The sequence below is a fragment of the Equus przewalskii genome, chromosome 7 (assembly GCF_037783145.1).
Source record: "Equus przewalskii isolate Varuska chromosome 7, EquPr2, whole genome shotgun sequence".
In the NCBI taxonomy this organism is placed as follows: domain Eukaryota; kingdom Metazoa; phylum Chordata; class Mammalia; order Perissodactyla; family Equidae; genus Equus; species Equus przewalskii.
In genome coordinates, this window is record NC_091837.1 from 6529470 (window position 1) to 6556015 (window position 26546).

The 26546-nt window shown below is 39.5% G+C and overlaps 1 protein-coding gene across 24 annotated transcripts in view; it reads left to right on the plus strand.

The window, feature by feature from the left end:
• PRR14L (proline rich 14 like) overlaps positions 1-26546 on the plus strand; it is a 63313-nt gene that overhangs the window by 13654 nt on the left and 23113 nt on the right. For 16 of the 24 annotated variants that reach the window (XR_011542235.1, XR_011542236.1, XR_011542238.1 and 13 more), the window contains 2 exons: positions 6578-6650; positions 19568-24725. Coding sequence is in view for 14 of the 24 variants with exons in the window: in XM_008534563.2 (XP_008532785.2) it covers positions 6578-6650; positions 19568-24725 (5231 nt within the window). In the remaining 10 variants the exon portion in view is untranslated. Of the gene's footprint in view, positions 1-1506; positions 1625-6577; positions 6651-19567; positions 24726-26546 lie in introns of those variants that run through there. The other 8 variants (XR_011542239.1, XR_011542240.1, XM_070628436.1 and 5 more) reach the window with 2 other exon arrangements.

Sequence of the window (26546 nt, forward strand, 5' to 3'; positions counted from 1 at the left end):
ATTAACAAGATTTGAATGAGAGCTGTAGATTAGTTAATAGTATTATATTGATATTAATAATTGTGCTGTGTTTATTTCAGATGTTAACATTAGGGAAAGCTGGATGAAGACCATACAGGAAATTTTTTAAACAATATTTGCAAGGTTTCTTGTACATATTTAAATATAAAACATTTAAAATTTGAAAATATAATAATAGTAAAAGAGAAGCTCTTCTTGCTAGAGGGAGACAGAATTTAATATGAGGTATTTTTTAACAGCTAGACCAGAGTAGAAATGGATTAGGTTGCTCAGGGAAGTTGTGTTTATGAAGAGGCTGCATGACTGTATGTCAGGAATATAGCCAAGAGTGTTCCAGTTTGAACAGGCAACCTCAGAGGTGTTCTTTTCCATCCTGAGATTCTGTGACTTTTGTAGTAGTCTTTGATTTGCCTGTAGCAGCATTCTACCGAATTCTTTTCCTTCAGCTGTTCCTCATCTCAAACCAGCAAGAGGCCCACAATCAGGCACTGGCTCAGGTTTGGGGAAGAGTACTCAAAGATGACTACTTACCCACCCTTCTCTGTTTCCTGGACGAAAATGTCAAGGCAGAAAAGGCTTCAGTGGAGCACAGCTCCACTTAGAAGAACTTGCTGTAATTGTGAAAGATGGCCACCTAGGGTTTCCAGGCATGTGTTGCATGAGTTGAATGAATTTAGCTAAGTTAGATCTGCTTGATGAATTTCCCAGTTCGTGGAGAAGAACTACACCAATATTTAGAATTAGAGGTTTACACTTTTCTATGTCTTGGACGCTGATGACACCTAAACTGGTTTTGTTAAATATTCATTTCGTTTCTCTTGAAGTCATTATAGGTTTGTTGTTGTTAAAAGAAAAACAACAAAATACATGTTTTATGAAGCAATTTGTTTTAAAATGTTAGTCTTAACATTTTTTTTACCTTTTTAAATTATTTAAAAATACATATAACATAAAATTTACCATTTTAATGATTTGTAAGTGTACAGTTCAGTGGAATTAAGTACACTCACATTGTTGTGTAACCATCACCACCATCTGTCTCCAGAACTCTTTTCATCTTCCCAACCAAAACTCCATATCCATTAAACAGTATCTCCCTGTTACCCCCTCCCCTCGGCCCCTGGCACCCACTATTCTCTTTTCTATCTGAATTTGACTGCTCTAGGTACCTCATATAAGTGGAATCATAGAGTCTTTGTCCTTTTGTGACTGCACTTAACACTTTTTTAAAGATACACTTAAAAAGTTAAATATTCCAGTCATGAAATATTTCAGTCATGAAAAAAACAGCAAAAAATAGTTCTTTCTTGCCTTAGGATTGTGTCAGAAAGGTATACAAACTTGTTTAACTAATTTTGTGCTTTGATCAGGGACACTGTTATTGGGGAGGGGAGAAGAAAGGCGAAAAAGAAGGAGGGGAAAGTATCAGAGAACAGGCGCAGAGGCAGGGACAGCTGCAGAGCCGACTGAATGGTGAAAGAATGCATTCAGTTCTGAACTCCACGCTGGTAGGAGAGAGATCAAAACTGTGGTGCATGCAAAGGTTACCAGCCAGGATGAGGAAAAGACTGGTCTTAAGAATAAGATATAAAGAAAGAGATGGGTATGTGACATTCCAAACAGATGATTTAATGTTGAAAACTATACTGTGCTTGGTTTTTGTTTATTTGCTTTTCTTGGTGCTTGATATAAGCTGTAGGGTGTTTAAGTTTTTATTTTTATTTTTATTTATTTTATTTTTTCTCATAGTGGTAGATCTACCTGGGTTGAATGTGTTGTAAAAGCTTTGGTTCCACGCTGCAATACTCTATTCATACTAAACACAGACACAGAAAAAGTTCTGAATTGTCTGTTAGCTGTAACATATGAAGGCTCAGTATACATTTTTTTAACAGATCTTTTAAGGTATCTGGACAAGGGACATCAAATAAGGAGGCACAGTGGCTATTGATCATTTGAAGTATGTTATGGTGTTGGAGAAACTTGTTTTTTAATGGCATGTTCATAAAAGACCCAATCTCGTGCAATTTTTATGACTTTACTTAAATGAAAGGCTTGCACTGTGTCCATTCAACTTACTTCTCACCCTAAGAGTCTGTGATCCTAAGGGAATTTGCAGTAATGTCAAGGAGCTTGCTGTTTGTTTAAAAGAAAATCTTGCTGGAAAGAATTCATTTTCAGTGATTTAAAGGTGAAAAAATATGAACGTCACACTTTCAGTAATAAAATCGGTGGCCATAAGCTGTTCTGTGTTTGCCAGGGCACTGTTGTCCCCACAGTGATGGTTTGCCCGTGGTTCTCATCTCATGTCATTAACAGTGTGTGAGAGAGAAGTGCCCAAAGCACACGTGGTGTATTGCTGAGATTTAAGGTAGAACTTCCTCCTAATTATTGTAGCAGTTCTCTTAGATAATTCATTGTGGGGGGAATGTTATTAAATGCCCCACAGCTAATGTGATCAGCTCCTTATTTAGTCACCAGCTGTTTCTCTGAATTGAGAGAGATAGGTGGAGGAAAGTTCCATTTTAAGCTTTGCAACGATGATTTAAAGTTTCACTGTTTTACAGCTGCTCTTTTGTAGATCTAGAGCTACAAAAGTTTCGTTTCTTTTCAGAGTGTTCTTCCCTATGAATGTAATGATGGCTGTTTCCACAAATGTCAGGAAGTAGGAAGTACCTCATTTGCTCCATATCGTGGCCCCATAATTGCAGACTTCAGTGTATAGGCAGTCCCATCTCAAGATGGGGGGCCATCACTGCCCTTGCTTAGCCATCTGCCTCTGCCTCCTGCTCAGGAAGCTCAGGTTTAGAGGAACTCAGAGGGATCTGGTTACAAGCGGGGCTTGTGGCTCAGAGATACATCAGGCCCTGAGGAGCTTCCAGCTACCCTGCTTATAAAAGTTGAAGAGCCGGATCTATTCATTTCCCTCCTTAAGATGTTTGTGTTTTTTTCCTGCTCTGGACTAGTCTCATAGGAATGAATTAGAGAATTCCCTCTTTTCCGGGATATACAACCAACTTTTAATGAGAAATAAGATTACAAATGAACACTAAGAATGGTTTTCAAGACCCCCTAAAATCTGCCACAACCTTGAAGAAGTATCAAAAGTTGATTTTGATTCCAAGCAGTAGGCAGGAGGATGACGTGTTGGATGTACAAGGCAGAGAATTTGTTTGCTGTCAATTTGAAAAACAAGTTGCACTATTATGTGGCTTTTCCTATTTATATAGTTTATAGAATGCTATAAACTATAGCAGTGAGCTCACTTGCGTCGAAAGAGGATCCATGTGAACTTTTAACTTGAAAGTTGATTCATACAAAACAGATTTTGTAAGAAATATTAGTACGTTAATGATCAGATGTTGAGATTTAACAACATCTAGGTGATAGAAATGTTTAGGATTCTACCTTTAGGAATCCTGAATGTTAGAACATTTAGCTGATAAAATATTGTAGGAAAAGAAAATTATCTGATGAATTTCTGCACATCTTGCTTATATGATTGGGTGACCATGAAGGAGTAGGGGAGTCACACACAGGATTATTATACTACATATCCATTGCTTACAGGTGGGCTGTCTGTTCCTCTCATGTGCACTTGGGGCCCCAGACTGGTAGAGCTCCCACCTGATCTAGAGATCACCCATCACTGTGGTGGCAGTGGTTGTGGGAGGTGTCCCTCACATCTGACCTCAGCTTCATATTCTGTCTCTGTTCAACCCAGTCAATTCCTGATCATATTTGAGACCTCAAATCTTGTAGGGTCTCCAGCCCTCTGTGAGAGGAAACTTGTTTTTCTTAACTGAGAACCTTTTAGAGATGTCAGCGAGGCAGAGGGAGAGTGGAATCACTCCTAGCTTCTGCTTTTCTCCTTTCCTGTTAGGAATCATGGCTAACCAAGCAGAAGGGGAAATGTCTGAAGCAGTCGCCTTGGCTCTCCACCAGGGTATTTTGGGGCCTCCAGCTAAGGACACCTCTTTAGAGCAGCAAGTGGGGTAGAACTGAAATCCCAGCAGCCCCTCCAGGGGCTGGAGCCAGTAGGGTTAATTGTACAAGCTTGTCAGAGGCCTTTGGAATCTGAAGGAACCTGTAGGTTGCTGGACCTGAGCTCAGCTCTCACTTTACAGAGGCTCTCGTAGGCCCGGAAAAACTTAGGGTAGTCACTCCAGACGACATACCAGAATCTGTTGGTGATGGTCCTATTGACTTTTCTCACGGAAAGGGATAACAGGTGTCTAAGGTCTAATGAATGACAGGAGCTTCTGCTCTGAGAGCACCCACTCCTGACAGGGCGTCTTGCTAGGTGTTTCTGTGGTCCCATTTATTCTTACAGCCACCTGTAAGCTTGCTCTCAGTGCTGTGTAGCTAGTAGGTTGGAACAGAGCTCTCACTCCTCATCCCATAATCTTTTACTCTAGCACACTGCATTTTCCGTAAAGTATTAACGTGAAAAGATGTTCTAAATAGCATCTAATCTCATACCTCAAACATTCAGCCTAAGAACTGGAAAAGTGGGGAGTGCTGTCATTTTGGAGAAAGGATCAAATGTAATTATAAATAAAGATGTTTTCTTAAACTCTTATTTTGAAATAATTTGAGACTTACAGAAAAGTTGCAAAAATAGTACAAAGAATTCCTGTATACCCTTCATGCAGATTCTTCACGTGTTATCATTTTACCACATTTGCTTTTTTTCCTTCTGAATAATTTGAGAGTATAGTCGCAGACCGGTGCCTAAATACTTCACTGTGTATTTCCTAGCACACAAGGACATTCTGTTACGTGACCACAATACATTAACCAAAATCAAGAAATTAACACTGATCCAAGTACATTTATTTATCTAATCTACAGACCATATTCAATTTTGGCCAATTGTCCTGTCAATATCTTTTGTAGCAAAAGGAAATGGTTTTTTGGTCTAGGAAAAATCCAGGACGACTTGTGGCATTCAGTTGTCATTTCTCTTTAGTCTCCTTTAATGTGTAATGGTTCCTCAGCCCATGACCTTGACACTTTTGAAGAGTTCAGGCCATTTATTTTTATAATTTCCCTGATTTTGGGTTTGTCTGGTGTTTCCTTATGACTAGATTCTGGTTTTGCATTTTGGGGTCAGGAATCCCACAGAAGTGATGCTGATTCTTCTCGGTGCATCCTCTCAGGAGGCACCTGGTGTTGGGGTGCCTCGTTCCTGGGGAAGTGAATTTCCACCGCTTGGTTCAGGTAGGGTCTGCCAGGTTTTTCCACTGTGAAGTTACTATTTTCTCCTTTATAATTACTAAGTATCTTGTGGGGAGATATTTTGGGACTATGTAAATACTTGTTTCTCATTCAAACTTTTAGTCATTAGTTTTAACATCTATTGATGATTCTTGCTTGAGATAACTATAAATGTGATGGTTGCCAAATGGTGATTTTCTAACTCCACCATTCCTTCTGTGGTAAGTAAGAGCTTTCTCTTCTCCTCATTTACGAGTAAGTTTGCTCCGGCATCATGCTTTTTTGCCAAACACAGCAGTGTTACATGGGAGATATTTGTTTTTAAGTTCATGCTCTACAAAAATATTGCATATTAAAGTTTCAATAGAAAATGAAAGATAGGCTTGCTTCATATATGACAGTCCATTCTAGTCCTCATCTCGCAGTTCCAATGATGTTTTATTTCCCCCTGTGTTCACCTGTATTTGCCGTTTTTATCTTCCTGCACCCTCCTGGATTCTGTTTCCACCACAGATCTTTGCTTAGAGCCCACATGCCTTTGCTTTTTTTTTTTTTAAGTGCTATAAAAATTAAGAGAAAAATATGAAAAGCTGTAACAATGGTTTCACTATCTGTAGCTTTAGGTGAATGTGATATCAGAATCTTCTTGTAGTTATCAGTTAAATAAATGTGAAAAAAGATTGTTAAGCCTTCAGGCAGAGTGAAGAGGTGACCCATAAGGAAAATTCAGTTAAGCAACCGTTTTGGTTGCTCAGTGTTTCCCAGCTGAACCCTTACCTCCTGGGGCTCATCTCCCCCTTACTTCAGGTGCTGCCACAATGTGCACCTTCTGCCACTGTCCCTTCCCATTTTTCTGAATTCTTGCTGTAGAAGGAAACTGGTTGTCATTGATGGTGTTCTCCCTTATCTCTATCTCTGATGAAGGAGAATGAAAAGAAAAAATAGCCCTTCTGACAAGTTTGAGCAGAAAATGAGTGTGTGATATGGTTTGGGACTGAGATGCATCTATTTCCCGATATTTTCCTTTCAGATGAAGTTAAGATTACATTGCAGCAGTTTGTTTCTTCATTAAGAAGTTATTTCTAGGGTTTTGTTTGGATTGCAGTTCAACATTTTAAACCTCTATTATTGTCCAGACCTTGGAAACTTGGCTTTTCAAGCTCAAATTCCAGAGAAGTGGAAGTTTTTATTGATTTTGAGGTTTCCTTCAGTTCCCAATCTTTGTGACTGCTAGCAAATTTTCCAGAGTCATAAAGAAGTCTTTCAAAGAAGAATTTGCATTTGTGAGGTCGGGTATCTCTGAATCCTCCTTGACCGCTGGATTTTCTTACTGCAGGAGGACCTCCAAATGCAGTCAAGCAGAGAACTTTTATGCACAGACGTCCCTGAAGAATGTCTGAGGAGCAAAGGTATTTGTTTTGCTCAAATCTTTGCCTTTTTCCACTTATTACACACACTGTTCTAGTTCACAGTTCACATTTTGCTTTGGGAATATAAAGGTTATGGGTCCCTGCCTTGCCAGGTGGACGTAACTGTAGAAATTCTTGATATTGCCCATGGATGGACTTGAAGACCCCTGATATTATCAAGCAGTGTGTTATTTTTGAAAATAATCTGCTTCCCACTTACTTTTTCCAGAATGAGTCCCTGTCGACAGTGTGTTGAACCATTTTTGCTGATGTGAAATCTTTTATTTGATCTTATGAAACTAAACTACCTGTTTAAAAACGTTAACGTGGACAGGGAAGGAATCCACTCAGTATAGTTCAGCACTGTGGCAAGTTATTCCGTTCTTGTTCTCCTGGGCAGGGTTGGAAGAAAGCATTCACTCCAGGTCACCTTGAGCGTTTTCAAAGCAGTTTCATGTCTGTTACCTCATTTTGCTCCTCAGAACAATGGTTGAATGTAGGCATCTGAGATACTACCTTTAGTGTGATTGATTGATCGAGGAGGAAGCTGAGGACCGAAAGAAAAAGAGTGGCTGAGCCAAGATTCTTCTCCCCTTGCCCCAGGTTAAAAATAATGTAATATAACTTTAGAGAGGACTGTGTGAATATGTTATACAATTAAAGTAAATAATATAGAGTAATCAGAACCTCAAAAAAAAAAAAGAATATACAGCAAGTACATTTAATTATGTGAACATTTTGTTACCGTGATAGAATGTCAGATTTGACTCTGCTTCTTGGCAGCCTGGAGAGGAAAGGAAGCACACATCGTCCTTATGAGAAAGGACACTTGTCCCAGTTTATCGCCCTGCTTTCTGCTGCTAGAGATTTTCTCTGTGGCTCAAAGGCTTGGCTGTCCAGTGTAGATTAAAGCTCTGAAGACAAGAAATGTCTCTTTGTACATAAGTCTCACCCGGCCCTTAGGGCCTTACTCAGGATGCAGTTTAGCTCCACTAGTGCTCCGCACAAGATCCTTTTAGTGGGGCTCCAGTATTGATGTATGGAGTCTTTCGTGTATTTTCACCCACATCTTGCAACAAAATTTACTGTCTGTGTGTGAACTACACTTTGATTTAATCGCTGAACTGGCCTTTTAAACAGGAAAATCAGAGTTATTTTCTACAAGGAAGTCTTCTCAGGTTTACCTAGTAACTCTCCACTTAAATTAGTAAAATTAATTATTTTATTTCCCTCCCCAAAGCCATGTTCAGTGGTCTCAGTTTGATATGAGGGAGCTTGAAAACGGCAGCTCTTCCAGAGTTTTTAGCAGTAGTGACCTTGTAGTGCCTGACTGTGATACGTTCTTCCATTCAGTCCCCCAGGAACCTTCCAAGGTATCCCTCTGTTAAATGTGAGGAAACAAGCTCAGCTATCCAGAGTCCCATCCGAGTACAGCAAGGCAGGAAGGAAGGTTCTGTGAAGGCAAGTCTCTGTAGGAATTGAGCCCTGGGAGTATAAGCAGGACGTGCTGCCGCCACAGATGTGAGTTAAACAGATGCACATGCTTTACTGTAGTGTGGCCAGCATTTCAGCCTGTTTTGCCAAGGTCAAGGTCAAACATCTACTAACTTATCATTTACTACAGAATTGAGAATTAAATGATGTTTCTTGGAAATCTGGTTATGCTCTCTCTAGGGGCCCCAGCTGCCAAAATTTTCGCTCTGTCCAGATCATAGCTCTTAGTCCTGAGCGTGTTAGATTTAGCCTTTCCTGATGAAAATCTAATATATCGTTGCTACCTTTAAGTGTCTGCACCATTGAGCACTGTGCAAATTGCTTTACATAGTTTTATTTATGTTAAGCTTTGATTATTCTGAATGGGGGCACCTCGAAGGTCAGTGTTCTGTAATGATTTATAAATTTTCAGAGGTTTGGGGTATATATCATTATAATTTGACTTCTGTATACACAACATTGTGTTCATCACCAAAAATCTAGTTTCCATTCATCACCGTACAAATGTCCTTACCTCTTTTTCCCTTCCCTTTGGTAACCACCACTCACTTCTCTGTATCTGTGTATTTATTTGTTATTTTGGTTGTGTTTTTTTTTTTTTTTTTAATTTTCCGTATATGAGTGAAATCATATGGTATTTATGTTTCTCTGTCTGGCTTATTTCACTTAGCGTAATACCATCTAGGTCTGTCCATGTTGTGGCAAATAGCAAGGTTTCATCTTTTTATGGCTGAGTAGTATTCCTGTGGGGGTGTGCGTGTGCTCACTACATCTTTATCCATTCATCTGCTGATGGACACTTAGGTTGTTTCCATGTCTTAGCTATTGTAAATAATGCTGTAATGAACATAGGGGTGCATATAGCCTTTCAAATTAATGTTTTTGTATTCCTTGGTTACATACTCACAAGTGGAATAGCTGGATCTTATGGTAGTTCTATTCTTAGTTTTTTGAGAAATCGCCATACTGTTTTCCATAGTGGCTGCACTAATTTACATTCTCACCAGCAATATATGAGGGTTCCCTTTTCTCCATATCCTCTCTAACACTTCTTATTTCTTGTCTTTTTAATAATAGCCATTCTGGCAGGTGTGAAGTGATAGCTCATTGTGGTTTTAATTTGCATTTTCCGTAATAATTAGTGATGTTGAACATCTTTTCATGTGCTTCTTGGCCATCTGCATATCTTCTTTGAAAACATGTGTCTTAGGATCCTCTGCCCTTTGGTTTTTAAGTTTTATTGAGGTCATAATAGTTTATAACATTGTGAAATTTCAGTTGCATATTATTATTTGTCAGTCACCATATATATGTGCCCCTTTACTCCTTATGTTCACCCCCCCAACCCCCTTCTGCTCTGGTAATCACTAATCTGTTCTTTTTGTCCGTGTGTTTGTTTACCTTCCACATACGAGTGAAATCGTATGGTGTTTGTCTTTGTCTGGCTTGCTTCACTTAACATAATACCCTCAAGGTCCATCATATTGTTACAAGTGGGACAATTTTGTCCTTTTTTATGGCTGAGTAGTATTCCATTGTATATATATACCACATCTTCTTTATCCATTCATCAGTTGATGGGCACTTGGATTGCATCCATGCCTTGGCTATTGTCAATACTGCTGCAATGAACATAGGGGTGCTTAAGTGTCTTTGAATTGTTGGTTTCAAGTTCTTTGGATAATACCCAGTAGTGGGATAGCTGGGTCATATTTCTATTTTTAACTTTTTGAGAAATCTCCATACTGTTTTCCATTAGCTACACCAGTTTGCATTCCCACCAGCAGTGTATGAGGGTTCCATTTTTTCCACATCCTCTCCAACATTTGTTGTTTTTCATCTTCATAATTATAGCCATTCCAACAGGTGATATCTCATTATAGTTTTGATTTTCGTTTCCCTGATGACTAGTGATGTTGAACATCTTTTCATGTGTCTATTGGCTATGTGTATATCTTCTTTAGAAAAATGTCTGTTCATATCCTCTGCCCATTTTTTGAACAGGTTTGTTTTTTTGTTGTTGAGTTGTATGAGTTCTTTATATATTTTGGAAATTAACTCCTTATTCCATGTATGATTTGCAAATATCTTCTCCCCATTAGTAGGTTTTTTCATTTTGTTGATGGTTTCTTTTGCTGTGCTGAAGCTTTTTAGTTTGATGTAGTCCCGTTTGTTTATTTTTGCTTCTGTTTCCCTTGCCTGAGGAGACATTTTCAGAAAGATACTGTCATATATGGCCTTTATTATGTTGAGGTTTATTATTATATGGCCTATATTATATCATATATGGCCTTTATAATAGATTTGTATATCTACTTCCTTCCCCTATAGCTGAATAGGGAAGTCCTCAGCTATTATTTCTTTAAAAAACTGCTCTCTTCTCCTTCTGGGATACCCATTATCCTTATGTTGCCTTTTCTAATGGAGAAATAATTCTCGTAGAATTTCTACATTTTTTAAAAATCTTAGTTCTCCTCTTCTACCTGCATCATGTCTAGATTTCTATCTTCAAGCTCACTAATTCTCTCTTCCATATGATTTGCTCTATTTCCAGTGCTTTCTAATGGATTCTTCATCTCATTTATTGAGTTCTTCAGCTCTAGAATTAGTTTGGTTTTGGGTTTTTGGGGTTTTTTTAGAATTTCAGTCTCTTTGGTAAAGTATTCCCTCTGTTCATTAATTTTGTTCTGGAGCTCATTGAACTGCTTCTCTGAGTTTTCTTGTAGTTCATTATGTTTCTTTATGACAGCTATTTTGAATTCTTTATCAGTTAGATGACAGTCTTCCATGACTTTATGTTTGGTTTCTGGAGAATTGTCATTTTGGTTTTGTGATGCCCTGTTACTGTGGCTTTTTGTGAAGCTCGATGAGTTATTTCTTTGCCAATGTGTTTGTCATAGCACACTTTTCTTTTTTAAGTATAGCTTTGTTTTGATTCTAACTATTCAATGAGTTGAAGATTAGAGGCCTTTCTTTTGTGTTTCAGTAGGTGGTGCTATAGCACCAGTTTTTGGTTTTTCTTACCTGAGCTGTCTCTGGTTATATTTGAGGATCTATATGTTTCACCCTCTACCACCTCTATTAAGGGTGTTGCTGGTACTCGTGTCATCACCACCTGCACCTCTGGGGTCACAGTACCTGGCTGTTGCTGGTGTCACTGTGGTTGCTGATTTTGCTACCAGGGATACAGGGATGGCTGACGCCTCCACCACATCTGAGAGGCTGACGCCTCCACCACATCTGAGATTACCTGGATTGGAAGCACTGCCACTATGGCAGGGGGAGGGGGAGAGTAGGGAGGGAGCTAGGTTCTCAGGGCACCGCCTCTTCTATTGCCTGTTTCCTTGTGGTCACAGGCACTGCTGCAGTTGGAAGACCCAAGTTGTGGGTGCACCTTTACTTCTGCTACCAGCTCTGAGCCATGGTGGGTGGCCCAGGGTTGCAGGGCTGCGCATCCACTGCTGTTCTGTTGCCTGTGGCCATAGGCACCACAGCAACCATGAGGCTGGAGCTGCGTATGTGCCTCCACTCCTGCCTACCAGGTTCTGTGGGGCTGAGGGCATCTGGCTCAGCAGCTGCAGCTGGCGGGGCCAGGGTCCTGGGCACTGCCTCCACTGTTTTCCTGATTTGTCTCCTCTATGTACTCGAATCCACCCACCTTTGTAGGTACCACTGTGCAGATCTCTCCAGCATCCTGGTGGGCAATGTAGCCTTTAATGAGTTACGGGTGTTTTACTCCCTGTAGACTGAAGGGGAGAGACAGGGATCATTTCATGCCACCATGATGATGACGTCTCTCCTCTGCTCTTCTGAGTTTTGGGTTTTTTTTGTTTTTGTTTTCGTTTTAAAGATTTTATTTTTTTCCTTTTTCTTCCCAAAGTTGTATATTCTTCATGTGGGTCCTTCTAGTTGTGGCATGTGGGATGCTGCCTCAGCGTGGTTTGATGAGCAGTGCCATGTCCGTGCCCAGGATTCGAACCAAGAAAACACTGGGCCACCTGCAGCGGAGCACGTGAACTTAACCACTCGGCCACGGGGCCAGCCCCTCTTCTGAGTTTTAATTTGGCTATTTCGCCATAATTTTCTGTTTAATATTTTATAAAACTGATATTATCAAGTTTTGGTTTTGTGTTGGGTTTTTTCCCAGAGAATTCTACATAACTGGGCTTGTTTGGGAAGGTTCTGTGTAAGAAAGATGGAGTGGGCACCAGAAAAAATACCAATATTAATTCCCACGAATTACTGTGGGACTTCATTCCCACGGCAACAATCGCCATTAGGGCTTATTTGGGAATTCTCTAAAATAGGAGGATCACCAGAAATTGGAAAAACATTGAGGAAATACAGTTTTATGCAAAAGTGAAAGCAGTCAAGGAGGGAAAAGCTACCTTATATAATTTTTGGAACCAGAGAGTTTATTTAGAATAATTAAAGTTGAAACAATCTTTAAAAGCCTCTTTCTGTTATGTGAATAAATTAAGCATTAAAAGTAAATGGAATGGGCCGGCCCGGTGGTGCAGCGGTTAAGTTCGCACGTTCCGCTTTGGCGGCCCGGGGTTCGGATCCCGGGTGCAGACATGGCACTGCTTGGCAAGCCATGCTGTGGTAGGCGTCCCACATATAAAGTAGAGGAAGATGGGCATGGATGTTAGCTCAGGGTCAGTCTTCCTCAAAAAAAAAAAGTAAATTTATTTATCAATAAAGCCCTTATGCCTTATATACATCTAGATTCTTGGAGCTTATTGATTTGTTTTCATAATTTGGAATGAATATTTCCTGTTTTCTAGTCCCTATTTATGTTATTATCCTCCTATAATTTACATTTTTGGGGGTGAAAGGTTAAAAAATTAACCAGTACCATACCTGTTTAATAGGCAACATAGAAGAAGTCTAGATATTGGGGGAACTGAATTTTTTCTTTTCTTTTCTGTATATACTTTACATACAATAAAAGGTACCCTTTTGTTGTGTGCGTACAGTTCTGTGAATTTTGACAAACACGCAACAGTTGTGTAACTACCACCACATTCTAGATAGAGAGCAATTCCATCACCCCAGCAATTTCTTGAAGATTCCTTTTATAATCAGTCCTTCTTTGCCCTTAGCAACCACTCATTTTCTGTCCCTATAGTTTTGCCTTTTCCAAAATGTCATATAAAATGTAGTCAAACAGGAGAAGCCTGTGAGTCTGACTTCTTTCTATTAGCATAGTACATTTAAGATTCATTCACGTTGCTGTGAATTATCAGAAGTGTGTTGCTTCTTATTGCTGAAGTGTATCCTCTTGTCTAATTGTATCACGATTTGTTTATTTCCCATTTGAGGGAAATTTGAGTTGTTTCCAGTTTGAACAATTATGAATAAAGCTGCTATAAAAACTTGTCTGTGAGTTTTTGTGTGAACGTGAGTTGTCATTTCACCTGGGCAAATACTTCTGGGTCATTTGGGAAGTATATGTTTAATTTTATAAGAAATTACCAAGCTGTATTCCAGAGTCGTTGTACCATTTTGTATTTCTACCAGTAGTATATAAGGGTTCCAATTGAGGAGTTGAAGCCTTTTTCATTATTTGTTCATTCATTTGTAGTTTGGAGAGCCAGGTATTCAAGTGGTTGGTGGGAAGCTTAGAGGTGCCGAAAGCTTGTAGGGGTATCTGCAGCTGTCTTCCTACCTCTAGGCAGCCTTGTGAGCCTCTGCAGGAAAGCTTCCTTTTGTAAGACCTTACAATATTGCTAACCTGTGACACATCTTTCTGAGGATGAGATACAGGCTAAACCAAAACTGATGTCATAGTTAGTTTCCACAGTCTAGACGTTTAGTTTTTTGATCCAGGAAAAGGTTTTGATCGAAATGTTTTTGACTTCTTGTCAACCTCCTGCATGTCTATCCCAAATTATGATTATATGGAGATAATACCAAAAACAGTCTAATTTTTCTGATGTTGCTTATATTATAATTGGAGTGTAAGCACTTTTTAAAAAACAATTTTATTGAAATTTACACACCATAAAAGTTCACCTATTTAAATTATACAATTCAGTGGGTTTTTTTGTATACTTAGAGAGTTGTGCAGCTGTCGCCATGATTTAGTTTTTATCACTCCTGAAAGAAACCTTGTACCCATTAGCAGTCATTCCCTATTTCCCATTCCTGTTACCTCCAGCCTCTTCCAACCACTTGTCTACTTTTGTCTCTATAGGTTTGCCTGTTGTGGACATTTTATGCAAGTTAGACCTTACAATATGTAGTGTTTTGTGACTGACTTCTTTCACTTGGCATAAAGATTTTAAGGTTCATCCATGGTGTAGCATATATAAGTACTTCATTCCTTTTCATGGCCGAATACTATTCTGTTTTATCCATTTACTGGTTGATGGACATTTGAGTTGTTTCCACTTTTTGGCCATTATGAATAATGCTGTTGTCAGCATTTGTATACAGGTTTTGTGTGGACGTAGGTTTTAATTTCCTTGAGTAGTTACATAAGGGTGGAATTACTGGGTTATATGGTAACTCTATGTTTAGCATTTCAAGGAGTTACCAGACTTTTCCAAAGTAGCTACACCATTTCACAATCCCACCAACAATGTATGAAGCTTCCAGTTTCTCCACCTTCTGTCCAACACTTGTTATTTTCTGTTTTGTTTTGAATTATAGCCATTTTAATGGGTATAAAGTGATATTGTGGTTTCGATTGTCATTTCTCTAATGACTAATGATGTTGAGTGTCTTTTTATGTGCTTATTGACCATTTGTATATCTTGGGAAAATGTCTATTCCAATCCTTTGTCCTTTTTTTTTACTTTTTAAAAAATTAATAACTTTATCTTTAGAACACTTTAAGATTTACAGAGAAATTGAGCACATAGTACAGAGACTTTCCACATCTTGCCCCACTCCGTGCACACAGTTTCCTCCATTAACATATTAGTGTGGTACATTTATTACAATTAATGAACCACTATTGATACATTATTATTAACTAAAGTCCATAGTTTATTCAGATTTTTTAAATTTTTGTGTAATAGCCTTTTCCTGTTCTAGAATGCTATCAGGATACCACATTGCATTTAGTCCTCACATCGCCTGAGGCTCCTCTTGGCTGTGACAGTTTCTCACACTTTTCTTGTTTTTGGTCATCTTGAGAGATTTTGAGGAGTACTGGTCAGGTATATTGTAGAATCCCTCTCCATTGGGGTTTGTTTAATATTTTTCTCATAAGACTGGGGTTACGGGTTTGGGGGAGAAAAGTCACACAGGTAAAGTGCCATTTTCATCACAGCATTTCACAGGCACATACTCTAAACATGAAGTAGTGTTTGTCAGTTTTCTCCACTGTGCAGTTACTCCCCTCACCTCCTTTCCATACCGTACTCTTTGGAAGGAAGACACCTTGCACAGCCTAACTTAAGGAATGGGGAGTTATGCTCGCTCTGCCTTTTTTTCTGTGAGTAAGATTGTTGTTGAGCTAACATCTGTGCCAATCTTCCTCTGTTTTCTGTGGGATGCTACCACAGCACGGCTTGATGAGGTGCTAGGTCCGTGCCCAGGATCCACACCTGTGAATCCCAGGCCAGTGAAGCAGAGCGCATGAACTTAACCACTACACCACTGGGCCAGCCCCATCCCACTGCCTATTTTTAAATAAGTTTTTTTGTCTTTTTATTGTTGAGTTGTGAGAATTCTTTTTATATTCTAAATACAAATCCCTTGTCAGATAGATGATTTGCAGATATTTACTCCTGGCCAGTGGGTTGTCTTTTCACTTCTTGGTGTCCTTTGAAGCACAAAAGTTTTTAGTTTTAATGGAGCCCAACTTATCAGTCTCCTTTTTTATCCCTTGTGCTTTTTGGTATCTTAGCTGAGAAATCATTACCAAACCCAAGATCATGAAGATTTACTCTTGTCTTTTCGTCTATGATCCACTTCAAATTAATTCTTTTGTGTGATGTGAGCTAGGGTCCAGATTTATTCTTTTGCATGTGGATATCCCGTTGTCTCATCACTATTTGTTGAAAAACTTTTCTTCTTGGTCTCGCTTGTCAAACATCAGTTGACTGACTGTAAACGTTAGAGTTTATCTGGACTCTCGGTTCTGTTCCATTGATCTGTATGTCTATCCTATGCCAGGGCCACACTATCTTGATTATTGGAGCTTTATTTTTGAAATCAGGAAATGTGAATCTACCACCTTCTTTCTTCTTTTTCAAGATCGTTATGTGTCCCTTGCATTTTCTTTCTTTCTTTTTTTTTTTTTGAGGAAGATTAGCCCTCAGCTAACTGCTGCCAATCCTCCTCTCTTTACTGAGGAAGACTGGCCCTGAGCTAACATCCATGCCCATCTTCCTCTACTTTATATGTGGGACGCCTACCACAGCATGGCATGCCAAGTAGTGCCATGTCCGCACTCGGGGTCCGAACCAGCAAACCGCAGGCCACCAAAGTGGAACATTCAAACTTAACCACTGCACCACTGGGCCTGCCCCTGTCCCTTGCATTTTCATTTGAGTTTTAGGATTAGTTTTTCAATTTCTGCAAACATAAGCACCTTTTAAATATTTGGGGTTTTTTAAGTGAGGAAGATTGGCCCTGAGCTAACGTCTGTTGCCAATCTTCCTCCTTTTTTTTTTTCCTCCTCCCCAAAGCCCCAGTACATAGTTGTATATCCTAGTTGTAGGTCATTCTAGTTCTTCTATGCAGGATGCCACCACAGCATGGCATGATGAACGGTATGTAGGTCTGCGCCCAGGATCTGAACCAGCAAACCCCAGGCTGCCAAAGCAGAGTACACAAACTTAACCACTTGGCCATGGGGCCAGCCCCCAAATGGTTTTTAACAAGACTACAAATCCAGGATCTTCAGCTGAGGTTGTGAAATTCTTCTACTTCTAAAATGGTCCCATACCTCACAGAATGCATTTTTCACCCCCCAGTATACCTAATACTTTATTTTAATATACCACGTTTTCTTTATCCACTCCTCCATCAATGGATACTTAGGTTGTTTCTGTGTCTTGCCCACCATAAATAATGCTGCAGTGATCATGAGGTGCAGATATCTTCTCAGGATAGTGATTTTGTTTCCTTCGCGTATATACCCAGAAGTGGAATTGCTGGATCAAGTATACCTTATACTTTTAACAACTTCCCTAATCTTCTAATTCTTCATTCAGCCAACCTGTTATGTACCTGCAGTGTGCCAAGGTCACTGTTAGGTACTGGGTCTACAACAATCATTAAGATCCACTTTCTGCCCTCAAATAGCTCCAGTCTCATGGAGGTGATATATTAAACAAATAATTGAGAAATAGTGTTACAGAGGTTTTGATAGAGATACTGTACAAGGTAGTGGGGGCTCACAGGAGTGGCTAGCACTAACCAAGCATGGACTCTGTCTGGCATTTCTAACAGCTTTACCTATATTAACTTATCTAATCTTTACAAGTAGGTAGGTACCATCTTTCTTACCATATTATAGATGAAGACCAGGCCAGTGTTCCACAGCCTTGTGAAAACTTTCTTGTAAACATGAAATTGCCTCAAACTCTTTAAGGTTCTCTTTATTTCAAAATAAATATGGTTAAAAACAAGTCAAAAGAGTGGGCAGAGTATCATTTTGCTTTCAAGCTGTACACAGCTCCTCTTCCCCACCAAACCTTCTGCTACACTGCCTGGGAAATGGTTGCTCCCTTGTCTCTTCCCTAAGAATGTTGACTAAGTGGAGAACAAGCATTTTTTCAGCAAGTAGAGGCTCTGAAGAAAGTCCTGCCTTCAGTGCTTTGCACAGTAAATAGTTTGAGGAGGGATGAAGAGTTTTAGAATTTTTCCTGAGCGGATATAATGAGGGATACAGGTAGGATGGTGCTGGCACACAGAGAGAGGGCCCAGAATATAACTGCATGGTTTAATGAATGCTACAGCGTCCAGTGGAGAGAGAGAGTAAAACCACTGGAGTATTTGTATCTATGCAAACTTAAGGAATCCAGTATACATTTATCCATCTAATATTTGCTGATTCCAAATATTTTAAAATGCTGTGTCCTAGCCTAGTTATTAAGTTTATCATTTTAACTATTCTCAGGTCCAGTAAAATAAAAATCAAAGAAAGCAGAACAAAGGAAAGGCACCTTTCTTTTATATGGCAGGCACTGTACCAGGTGGTGTTTTACATGTATTATTTAATTTAATCCTCAGATAGCACTGAGGTACGTGTGCTTCCTCTCTTTTTCACAGAGGAAGAAGCTGAGCCTCAGAGAGGTAAGTAATATCACAAAGCCCAGCTGGCCAGCCTTCAGGTTCGCTGCTCTTTAAATAATCGCTGCTCTCAGTATCTATTGAGAAATGGATAGGGAAGCCCTAAGAACACACTATTAATAGCATTTGTTGATTTAACCTAATTGTATTCATTTATTAATTCTGCAAATATTTGAGTGCTGTTATGTCCCAGGTGTTAGGCTGGAAGAGGAGAGACCAAAACAAACCCGATCCTTACCCTGGTCAAGTTTATATTCTAGTGGGAATTAGATCTTTACATTGATTTGCATTTTGCTTTATCTGTTTATTGCAGGTTTCCTGTTACATACATATATATACACATACACACGTGAATGTATAGCTTTGAGTTTGTTTTCTAAAAAGGGAGGAGGGATGAAAAATTTTGTAGATTAACAAGTTTGAGAACTTCTTTATACTGCGTCTTACACATATAGTAGGATTTCAGAGAAACTCTATACAGTAAAACTCCTTTATGAATTGCATTTATATTCTGCTTAGAAAGGTTTTTGTTTGTTTTTTAATGTTTCATAGTGGAAATTTTCAGATTTATTCAAAAGTGGAAAGGAGAATATACTAAACCCCCATGTACTTAGCTTCAGTAATTACCAACTCATGACCAATGTTGTAGAGATGCAGTTATGGCAAGTAATTGGGTTCAGGACTAATATTCAACTTACAGATTAATCTCTTTTACATTAGGTTTTATGCATAACTGTTCTTTATCAAAGAGAAATTTTATCTATGACTTATTTAGTATTTATTCAAGTAATAAGAAGTGGGTTATCTAATAATATAAATTGTTGTGAGTCTAATTTATTTGTGTTTTACAATGGAAGCTTCTTCTGAATTAAGCATATATCTCCGTGTTGTAGTCAGCTGTCCAGCTACGTAAGTACGTTTAGGTAACTAACACTTAGAGGAAAGCATTTGTTCACAATTACCTGTTTCTGCCACGTATACTTTTGGCCCTGTGTCATATTTTGCAGAGAAGAACAAAACCAAAAATACTGTGCACTAACTTTGCAATTCTCTTTTTGAGTCGGATCATCTTTGTTATTGCCATTGGTTGCATGATTAAATTCATACAAGTAGAGCAAATGATTTTTTTTATGATTGCATACTGATTTAGATTTATTTCTCTTATGCAGAAGGAAGTGTACAGATTACAGAACAAACTCTGCTAAAATCTACTGAAGAGGTACAAGGTATGAAGGTCAATGGGACTAAGATGGATAATAATGAAGGACACAAGAATGGCAATGTGAGTAAAGGTCTCTCAGCTGGGTGCAGCAAATACCCAGAAGTAGACAAAATCATGACCAGTGGTGAGGTTTCAGAAACCAGCACAATAGTGTCCCTAGAGCCTTTAACCTTTGTGGACCCTGGATTAACAGAAGCAACTCCTAAAGAAAAAGAATGTGAAGAATTAAAAACTTGTCCTTCTTGGTTGTCATTGTTACCAGGGAACAGTGCCATTTCCAAAGTGGACAATGGAAAGGAAGAGTTGTGCAAATTAAACCTTGTCTGTGAAGCAGATGACAATCACCAACAGATTCTTGGCCACCATAATGAAAAACACAGTTGTGCACATGGCAGTCCCAAAGCTACAAGAAATGTAGTTGTTGTAGAAAATTCTGAAGTTTCACATTTCACATCAAGTTTGTCTAGTCCAGAATCCAGAACAACATCCTTAGAAAAATGTGGTTTTGAAGGTAATTGCTTGCTGAAGAGATCTGCTGAAAAGACAGATAATTCCTGTTTTGATGGGAATGATCAAAGCAAGAACTTGGCTTCTAGGAAAGAAAATGAAGAAGAACTTTTGAACCCCAGAAGTGAACCACAGGAACTCTTTTTTGTTAATGCCAGGCAACCAGAAGCAAATGCTAGTAATCATTGTTCTGGTGATAAAGAGACTGTTGACTCCCCGAAAGAGAATATCCATGATAACTTGTGCATTCAAGGTGGTATCCACACAGACAGTTCTAGTTCTTTAATGGCCAATTCTTTTAGTGAAGCCACAGAAGTAATGTTAAAAAAAAATGATTTGAAAATCACTTCAGAGATTCGGTGTAGCTTGACAAACTGTAAGGACCACAGAGTAACTTGTACAAATATGAGCCATCCAGATGGACACTCTGAAGAGAGCAGTTTTTCCTCCTTGATGCAGATTGAAGAGCCAGAACAGACTACCACTATAGAGCCCAATATGTTAAGTAAAAAGTTTTACAGTAAAGACTCTAACTCCTTAGTCAGCACCCAGAGAAATCTGGAAGGCAACACCCAGTTAAATGAAGCATCGTATAATGCGTTTCTTATTGAAAGAAAATCCCCTGTGAGTTTAATGCCAGAGGACCAGATAAGTCCTGTAAATGAGGTATCAAGACCCAAGAAAAATATTGCTCAGCTACCACCATCGCTAGAGTTTGATTACAGACTTGGGTCAGAAAAAGCTGTACAGACCTCACAAGATGATATTCCACATTTAGATGAACAGAGCATTGCCTGTGAGATAAATCAGTTTCCTTGTTCCGATGAACTGGTTGTAAACAAAATAGAAAATGAATGTGTTTTAAATCAAGTGTCCCTTAATTCTCGAGACCACACCAAGCTGCCAGCTGACGAAGATTTGCCTTTAGCAACAAGCAAGGATTCCCAACAGAGCCATCACCCTCCATTAGAGGTTGGAGTAGACGTCATTGCTGATACCCAAACCATTTCCAGGAAGACGAAAATGAAAGACATCTCTCCACCAGGTGACAAAACCTGTGGTGCCTCTTCCAACAATCCCACCTTAAACATCAAACCAGTAAGTCTAGAAGGAAAAAGTAAAATGGCTGATTCAGGAACAGAAGATCTACATTCCAGACTTTTCTCAAGTAAGAAAGAAGCAGCAGGCTTGCCTCAAGAGGTTTCTGTCATGGAATGTCAAAGTGTTCGATCTCAGGATCTCTCTAGCTCTCATTGTATAAGAAAAAATGCACCAGAAAAGAGCATGGGTTCTGCTTGTACTGCTTTTGAGTCTAGCAAAACCATCCTGGAAGTTGAAAACTCTTTGATAACCAAGTATGAAAATGCATTTCAGGGCAGCGATCACCACTCCCAAGGAAGAGAAGTCTCCATAAAAAGTACCATCCATAAGGTGACTGATACATTCGAGGAAAGTGAACTTGATGGGAGAGAAACTAAAGGCAGCCTTCCAGAAGATGAGATTAGAAACAAAACAACAGTAGGCATGTTAAACAGTGAAGCTTCCAGTCACACCACCAGTTACATCCAACCCAGTGAGGAAGGGCTAGAAGGAAAGGAACAGAATATACCCAAAGAGACTGTGTTTTGTAAGTATAGCATCTCTGATTGTGCCACACAAGAACTAAACCAATCTGCAAACATTCCAAGTCCTGAAAAACTGTTGGACCAGTCTCCTAGTATTGTGTTCTCGAGTTTTAAAATCATGAACCAAACAATTGAAACTCTTGATCAGAAAGCAGATGAAGTCTTTGACTGCCAGAGTAATCTAGTCAGACCAGATGTAGGCAGAAGTGAAGATACCCTAGGTAGTGACCAGAGAGAGACCATCACAGAGCCTAACAGAGAGGTAAGTCACAACCAAAGGGATCTGCTAGTCAGTTCAGGCAGTAACAACTCATTGTCTGGAGGTAGTCCAGAGAAAGGCGATTTGAAAGGAGCCTTTGAAGGGATTTCTGGTTGTGAGGAGTCTACAGATGGTGTGGTAGATGTCATCTACACAGACTGTAGTAATAAACCTACAGAAGGCGTGCTGGACATAAGGGCATCTAGTACATTTGATGGTGCTGCAAGGCAAAATAGACTGGTATTACATGAAACCTCAAGGAGTACCCTGTCTCAGAGAGAACTGAAGGCTGCACTTACAGGAATGATTGACCAGGACTCAGATTTCCCAGATACTACTTCCTCTATAGTGGAATCTCTTGAACTAAAAAAATCATGTGAAGAGAAAGTATGCAGATCATTAAAAGATTGTGAAATGGAAGTGTGTGTAGACTCTTGTGCCCATGAGATAGAATGTATTGCAGATCATGAACCAAATATAAAAATATTAGATAGAGTAAATGTGTCTTTAAATTATATTCATCATGAACAGCAAGTTAAAGAAGGATGTCTGAGAGAAACACAAGGAATGGTTGAAGGATCAAAACTGGAAATAAATTCTGACTTTGACAAGGAAGATACCTTTGGAATTTCCTCAAAAGAGGTAATATCTTTTAGATGCCAAGGTGAGAACTCTGTTCCGCCAGGGATCCTGAAATCCATTGAGCTAATGCCTTTGTGTCTGTCTTCTGAAGAAAATTCAGAAACTAATATTAATAGTGAAGAAACTGACCTGGAAAATCTTTTAAAACCAAAAGATGATGAGATGCCTTGTGGAAACGTAAAGGACTGCACAGTCCTGCCTGAGCTCAAGAGAGGAGCACCAAGGGATATGAGTAATCCTAGTGAAGGAAACAGTGTAGACATCAGTGTGAAAAATTTGCCTTTGACAATGGAAACAGAAACTACAGTGAAAGGTGAAGAAACTGAAGAACATCAAAGGGGACCACTGGGTCACTTAACTGTTGGGGAGGAATCTGAGGAGATGATTACCAGAGAATATAGCCACGGTGATAATATGAGTGAGATTTCTCAGACCCACTTTAAATCCCAGAGGATGCTTGGTGATGCCGACGAACAAAGCCAGAAGATTTTGGACCACATGTTGCAGAAGGAAGAGGAACATATACAGCAAAAAGAAGCACATGCAATATTGGAACAATGCACATCATCTAATATGTTGTCAGATGAGGTGCGAAGTAAGAACCAACCTAAGGATTGTAAAGATAAGTTCCCCATGATGAAAGAAATCACCCTAGCAAAGCTGGCCAAGGGCGACATTGCTGCACGGTTTCAGAAGTTGAAAGACCCACAGGAGGAAAGCTTGTGTCATCCATTAAAAAAGAACATTAAGTTGTGCACAGGTCCTTGCCTTCGTGGTGCCCCCTGGAAAGCACAAGACCCCTCCTCTGCTAGGTGTGATGAAATACACGGTGCCTTTGGGAACACTTCACATCAGAAAATAGTGCTTCCCTTAAAGAAGCAGCCCCATCGAACATGTAAGAAAGTTACCTGTCAGGAGCAAGTCAACATGGGGAGAAAAGTGAGTAAAATCAGAAGTTCTGTCCTTTTAAAGAGTTCCTCTGAAACCATCCCCACAAAAGCACACAGATTTCTCAGTTCACATACTGTATCTGCGCCCACAAAACTGGAACCCGAAACAGTACCTACTGGGAGCTTAATTAGCCAAATACCAAAGCAGAAGGCTATTCTGTGCCATCCTTTGAGGAGCCTGAATGTTAGGAAGCCTACCAAAGAATCAGCCTTATTCAACAAGCTGTCCATTCTTGCCTCCAAACTGGCCCCAGCCATGAAGACCCAGAAACTAAGATATCGGCCGTATTCCTCTGAACTTCTTCCAGTGACTAAAAGCTACAAGCGACTCAGATATAAAAGACTCCTGGATGGATTTTCGTATAATACAATACAGTTGAATCCATATTTGGCAGCTAGTGGATGGGATAAGTGGCCTAATAGTAAGCCTTTGACACTTTATTCTCTTGAAGCCATCAAAATGAATTTCATAGATTTGAGCGACAAGATGCCATCGCTGCTGTTTGGTTCTGAAATCTTCCCAGTATCCTTTCATGTGAAATCAGGCTCTGAGTGCATGGCCGAGTCCCCAAGGACTTTTCCGGAGCACTGTGCTCCAACGAGGCTTGCCTTAGGAGAGGCCCCACAGTGCCCATCTCAACCTCCCAAGTGGACCTTTTCTTTCTTCTTGTCCCACGGTTGCCCTGGGATGGCCACATTCAGGGAAGACACTGGCCTCCGTGGTCAGGCATGCGCCCAGGCTCCTTCACACCCTCCAGTTCCTCTCCAAGACTATGGAGGCACCGCCATAGTCCAGACCAGAGCAGGCTGCTCTGTCCTTGGCCTTCACACACTTCTAGCACTTTGTTCCCCTGGATGTTACCGGATCTGGACAAAAAAACGGAGCTTCTCCAGTCACATGCCTGCCATGCAGAGGCTCTTCATGACCCAGGTTACACAGGGCTTGAAAGGGTTAAGGTCTCCAGCCTCCATAGCAGACAAAGTCTTCTGTTCTCTACCCTACTCGGTGGGCCGAGTGCTGTCCATTTGGAGCCAGCATGGGCCTACTGCCTGCCCCTTCGAAATCTCTGCTCTTCATTCCACTCACAGCATGCGGCAGCCAACTCTGGGCACCATAAGCAGGTAAAATCGGTCCCCTATTCTTTGCAAATGTCCCATGTTTGCTTCCTGCTATTGGGGAGAGGAGAGGGGCACTAGGGGAGATTCAGGGCTATTTGCAGTCTTTTGTGTCTGCACTTTCTGTTTATCTTGCAAATCTCTGCTGAGAAAATGCAACAGCAATTCTTAAGTGTAGACCTGTCTGATTTTCCATTTTCCTGCATCATCTACTCCTATATTTTGTGCCATTCTTTTTTCTGTCCATTTCATTCTACAAACAAACAAATCTTTTAAATCTTTTTTCTTCTTGCCCCCACCTTGCAAAGAACAAACACCGTTACAAATTAAAGGCCTTAAATAGTGACAAATAATGGCTTGTAATTATATCTTAATGACAAAGTGCTATACAACCAACACCTAACTTGGTGTTTGGTATGTAAAGGATACAGAATAAGTAGTTTTTAAATATATTAATTATACAGGTATCACCAAATCTAGTTTACAGACCTCTGCATTTCTGTCTGGAGCAGAGAGGCTTCAAAGATTGGTATTTACATACTATAGGTGTAGAATTTTTATTTTTAAGTGAACTGGAAAAGAGTTCTTGTGGTGAAAATAATTTCACCAATATCATTTTACCTTCTAAGTGAAAATAAGAGAAGAAAAGGATTTGAGAGTTATATCCCTAAAACACTGCTTTACACATAATAGATAAATCCTCGTTTGTAATCCTTTGGATAAACAGGAGCTTAAATTTTTTTTTAATTTGCCCTTAACATTGCTGTACAGTCATGCATCACTTAACCATGGATATGTTCTGAGAAAGGTATCCTTAGGTGATTTGTCATCGTGCGAATCTCATACAGTGCACTTACGCAAACACAGATGACATAGCCTACTACACACATAGGCTATACGGTACTAGTCTTATGGGACCACCATCATATATGCAGTGTGTCCGTCACTGACCGAAACGTCGTTATGCGGCGCATGACTATAGTTTAAAATTTCAACAACAAAAAAAGCCTTAAAATTCCAAATAGCCTGGGAGAGGCCTTATTCTTTGGATGTCGGGGCAGTCTCTTATGCAGGATAATTCTGTGTCGTTAAAAAGCTGCTGGTGCATATCGTGAACTTCCCCAAGCAGTTAAGCGGAAAACTAAATAAATAAAAGAGTTTTGGAAAAATACTCCAGAACCTGAATGTGGCTGATTGAAATTGAAAGATGAATTACTATTATAAGTACTTGTCTTACAGTTAGTAGAGAAATGTTCACTTTTTTATAAGGCAGCCATAAAAAGACATTAGAATGAATCAAGTTGTTTTAAATGATAGTGTACTGCTTTTATTTTGTCTGGTTTGTTGGTATGCCTCTGCAATCTCATAACTGCTGTCTGCTCTGTGTCTGTGACACACAGCTTTAAATCGTGTTACTGACTGTGTTCATTTCTGAGGTTAGTGTCGTGTGTAGTTTACTCATTTCACCCTGTGAGGGTATGTGGCCCTTTCGCCCTTTTTCCTCCTACAGAACTCTTTCCCACCTGACTTTTCTGTTTCCTTGTATGGAATATTTTCTCTCTCCCTTACTACCTCTGGCTCGTGCTTTTTTTTTTTTAGTTAAAAAATTATTTTTCATTTTTAAATTTAAAAAATTTTTTAATTTATTTTATTATTTTAATTCAAGTGGAAGGTAGAGGGATGGTGTTGGTAGGCACTTTTTCTTCTCATTGGCTGTGAAAGCGTCTTAACATTATATATCCATGGTTTAGAGTTTAGGAGTTTGCTGCTTTTCTAAACATACGTAGAAATATTAGGCAAACTAGGTAGCCCCAGAAAGCAAGACTT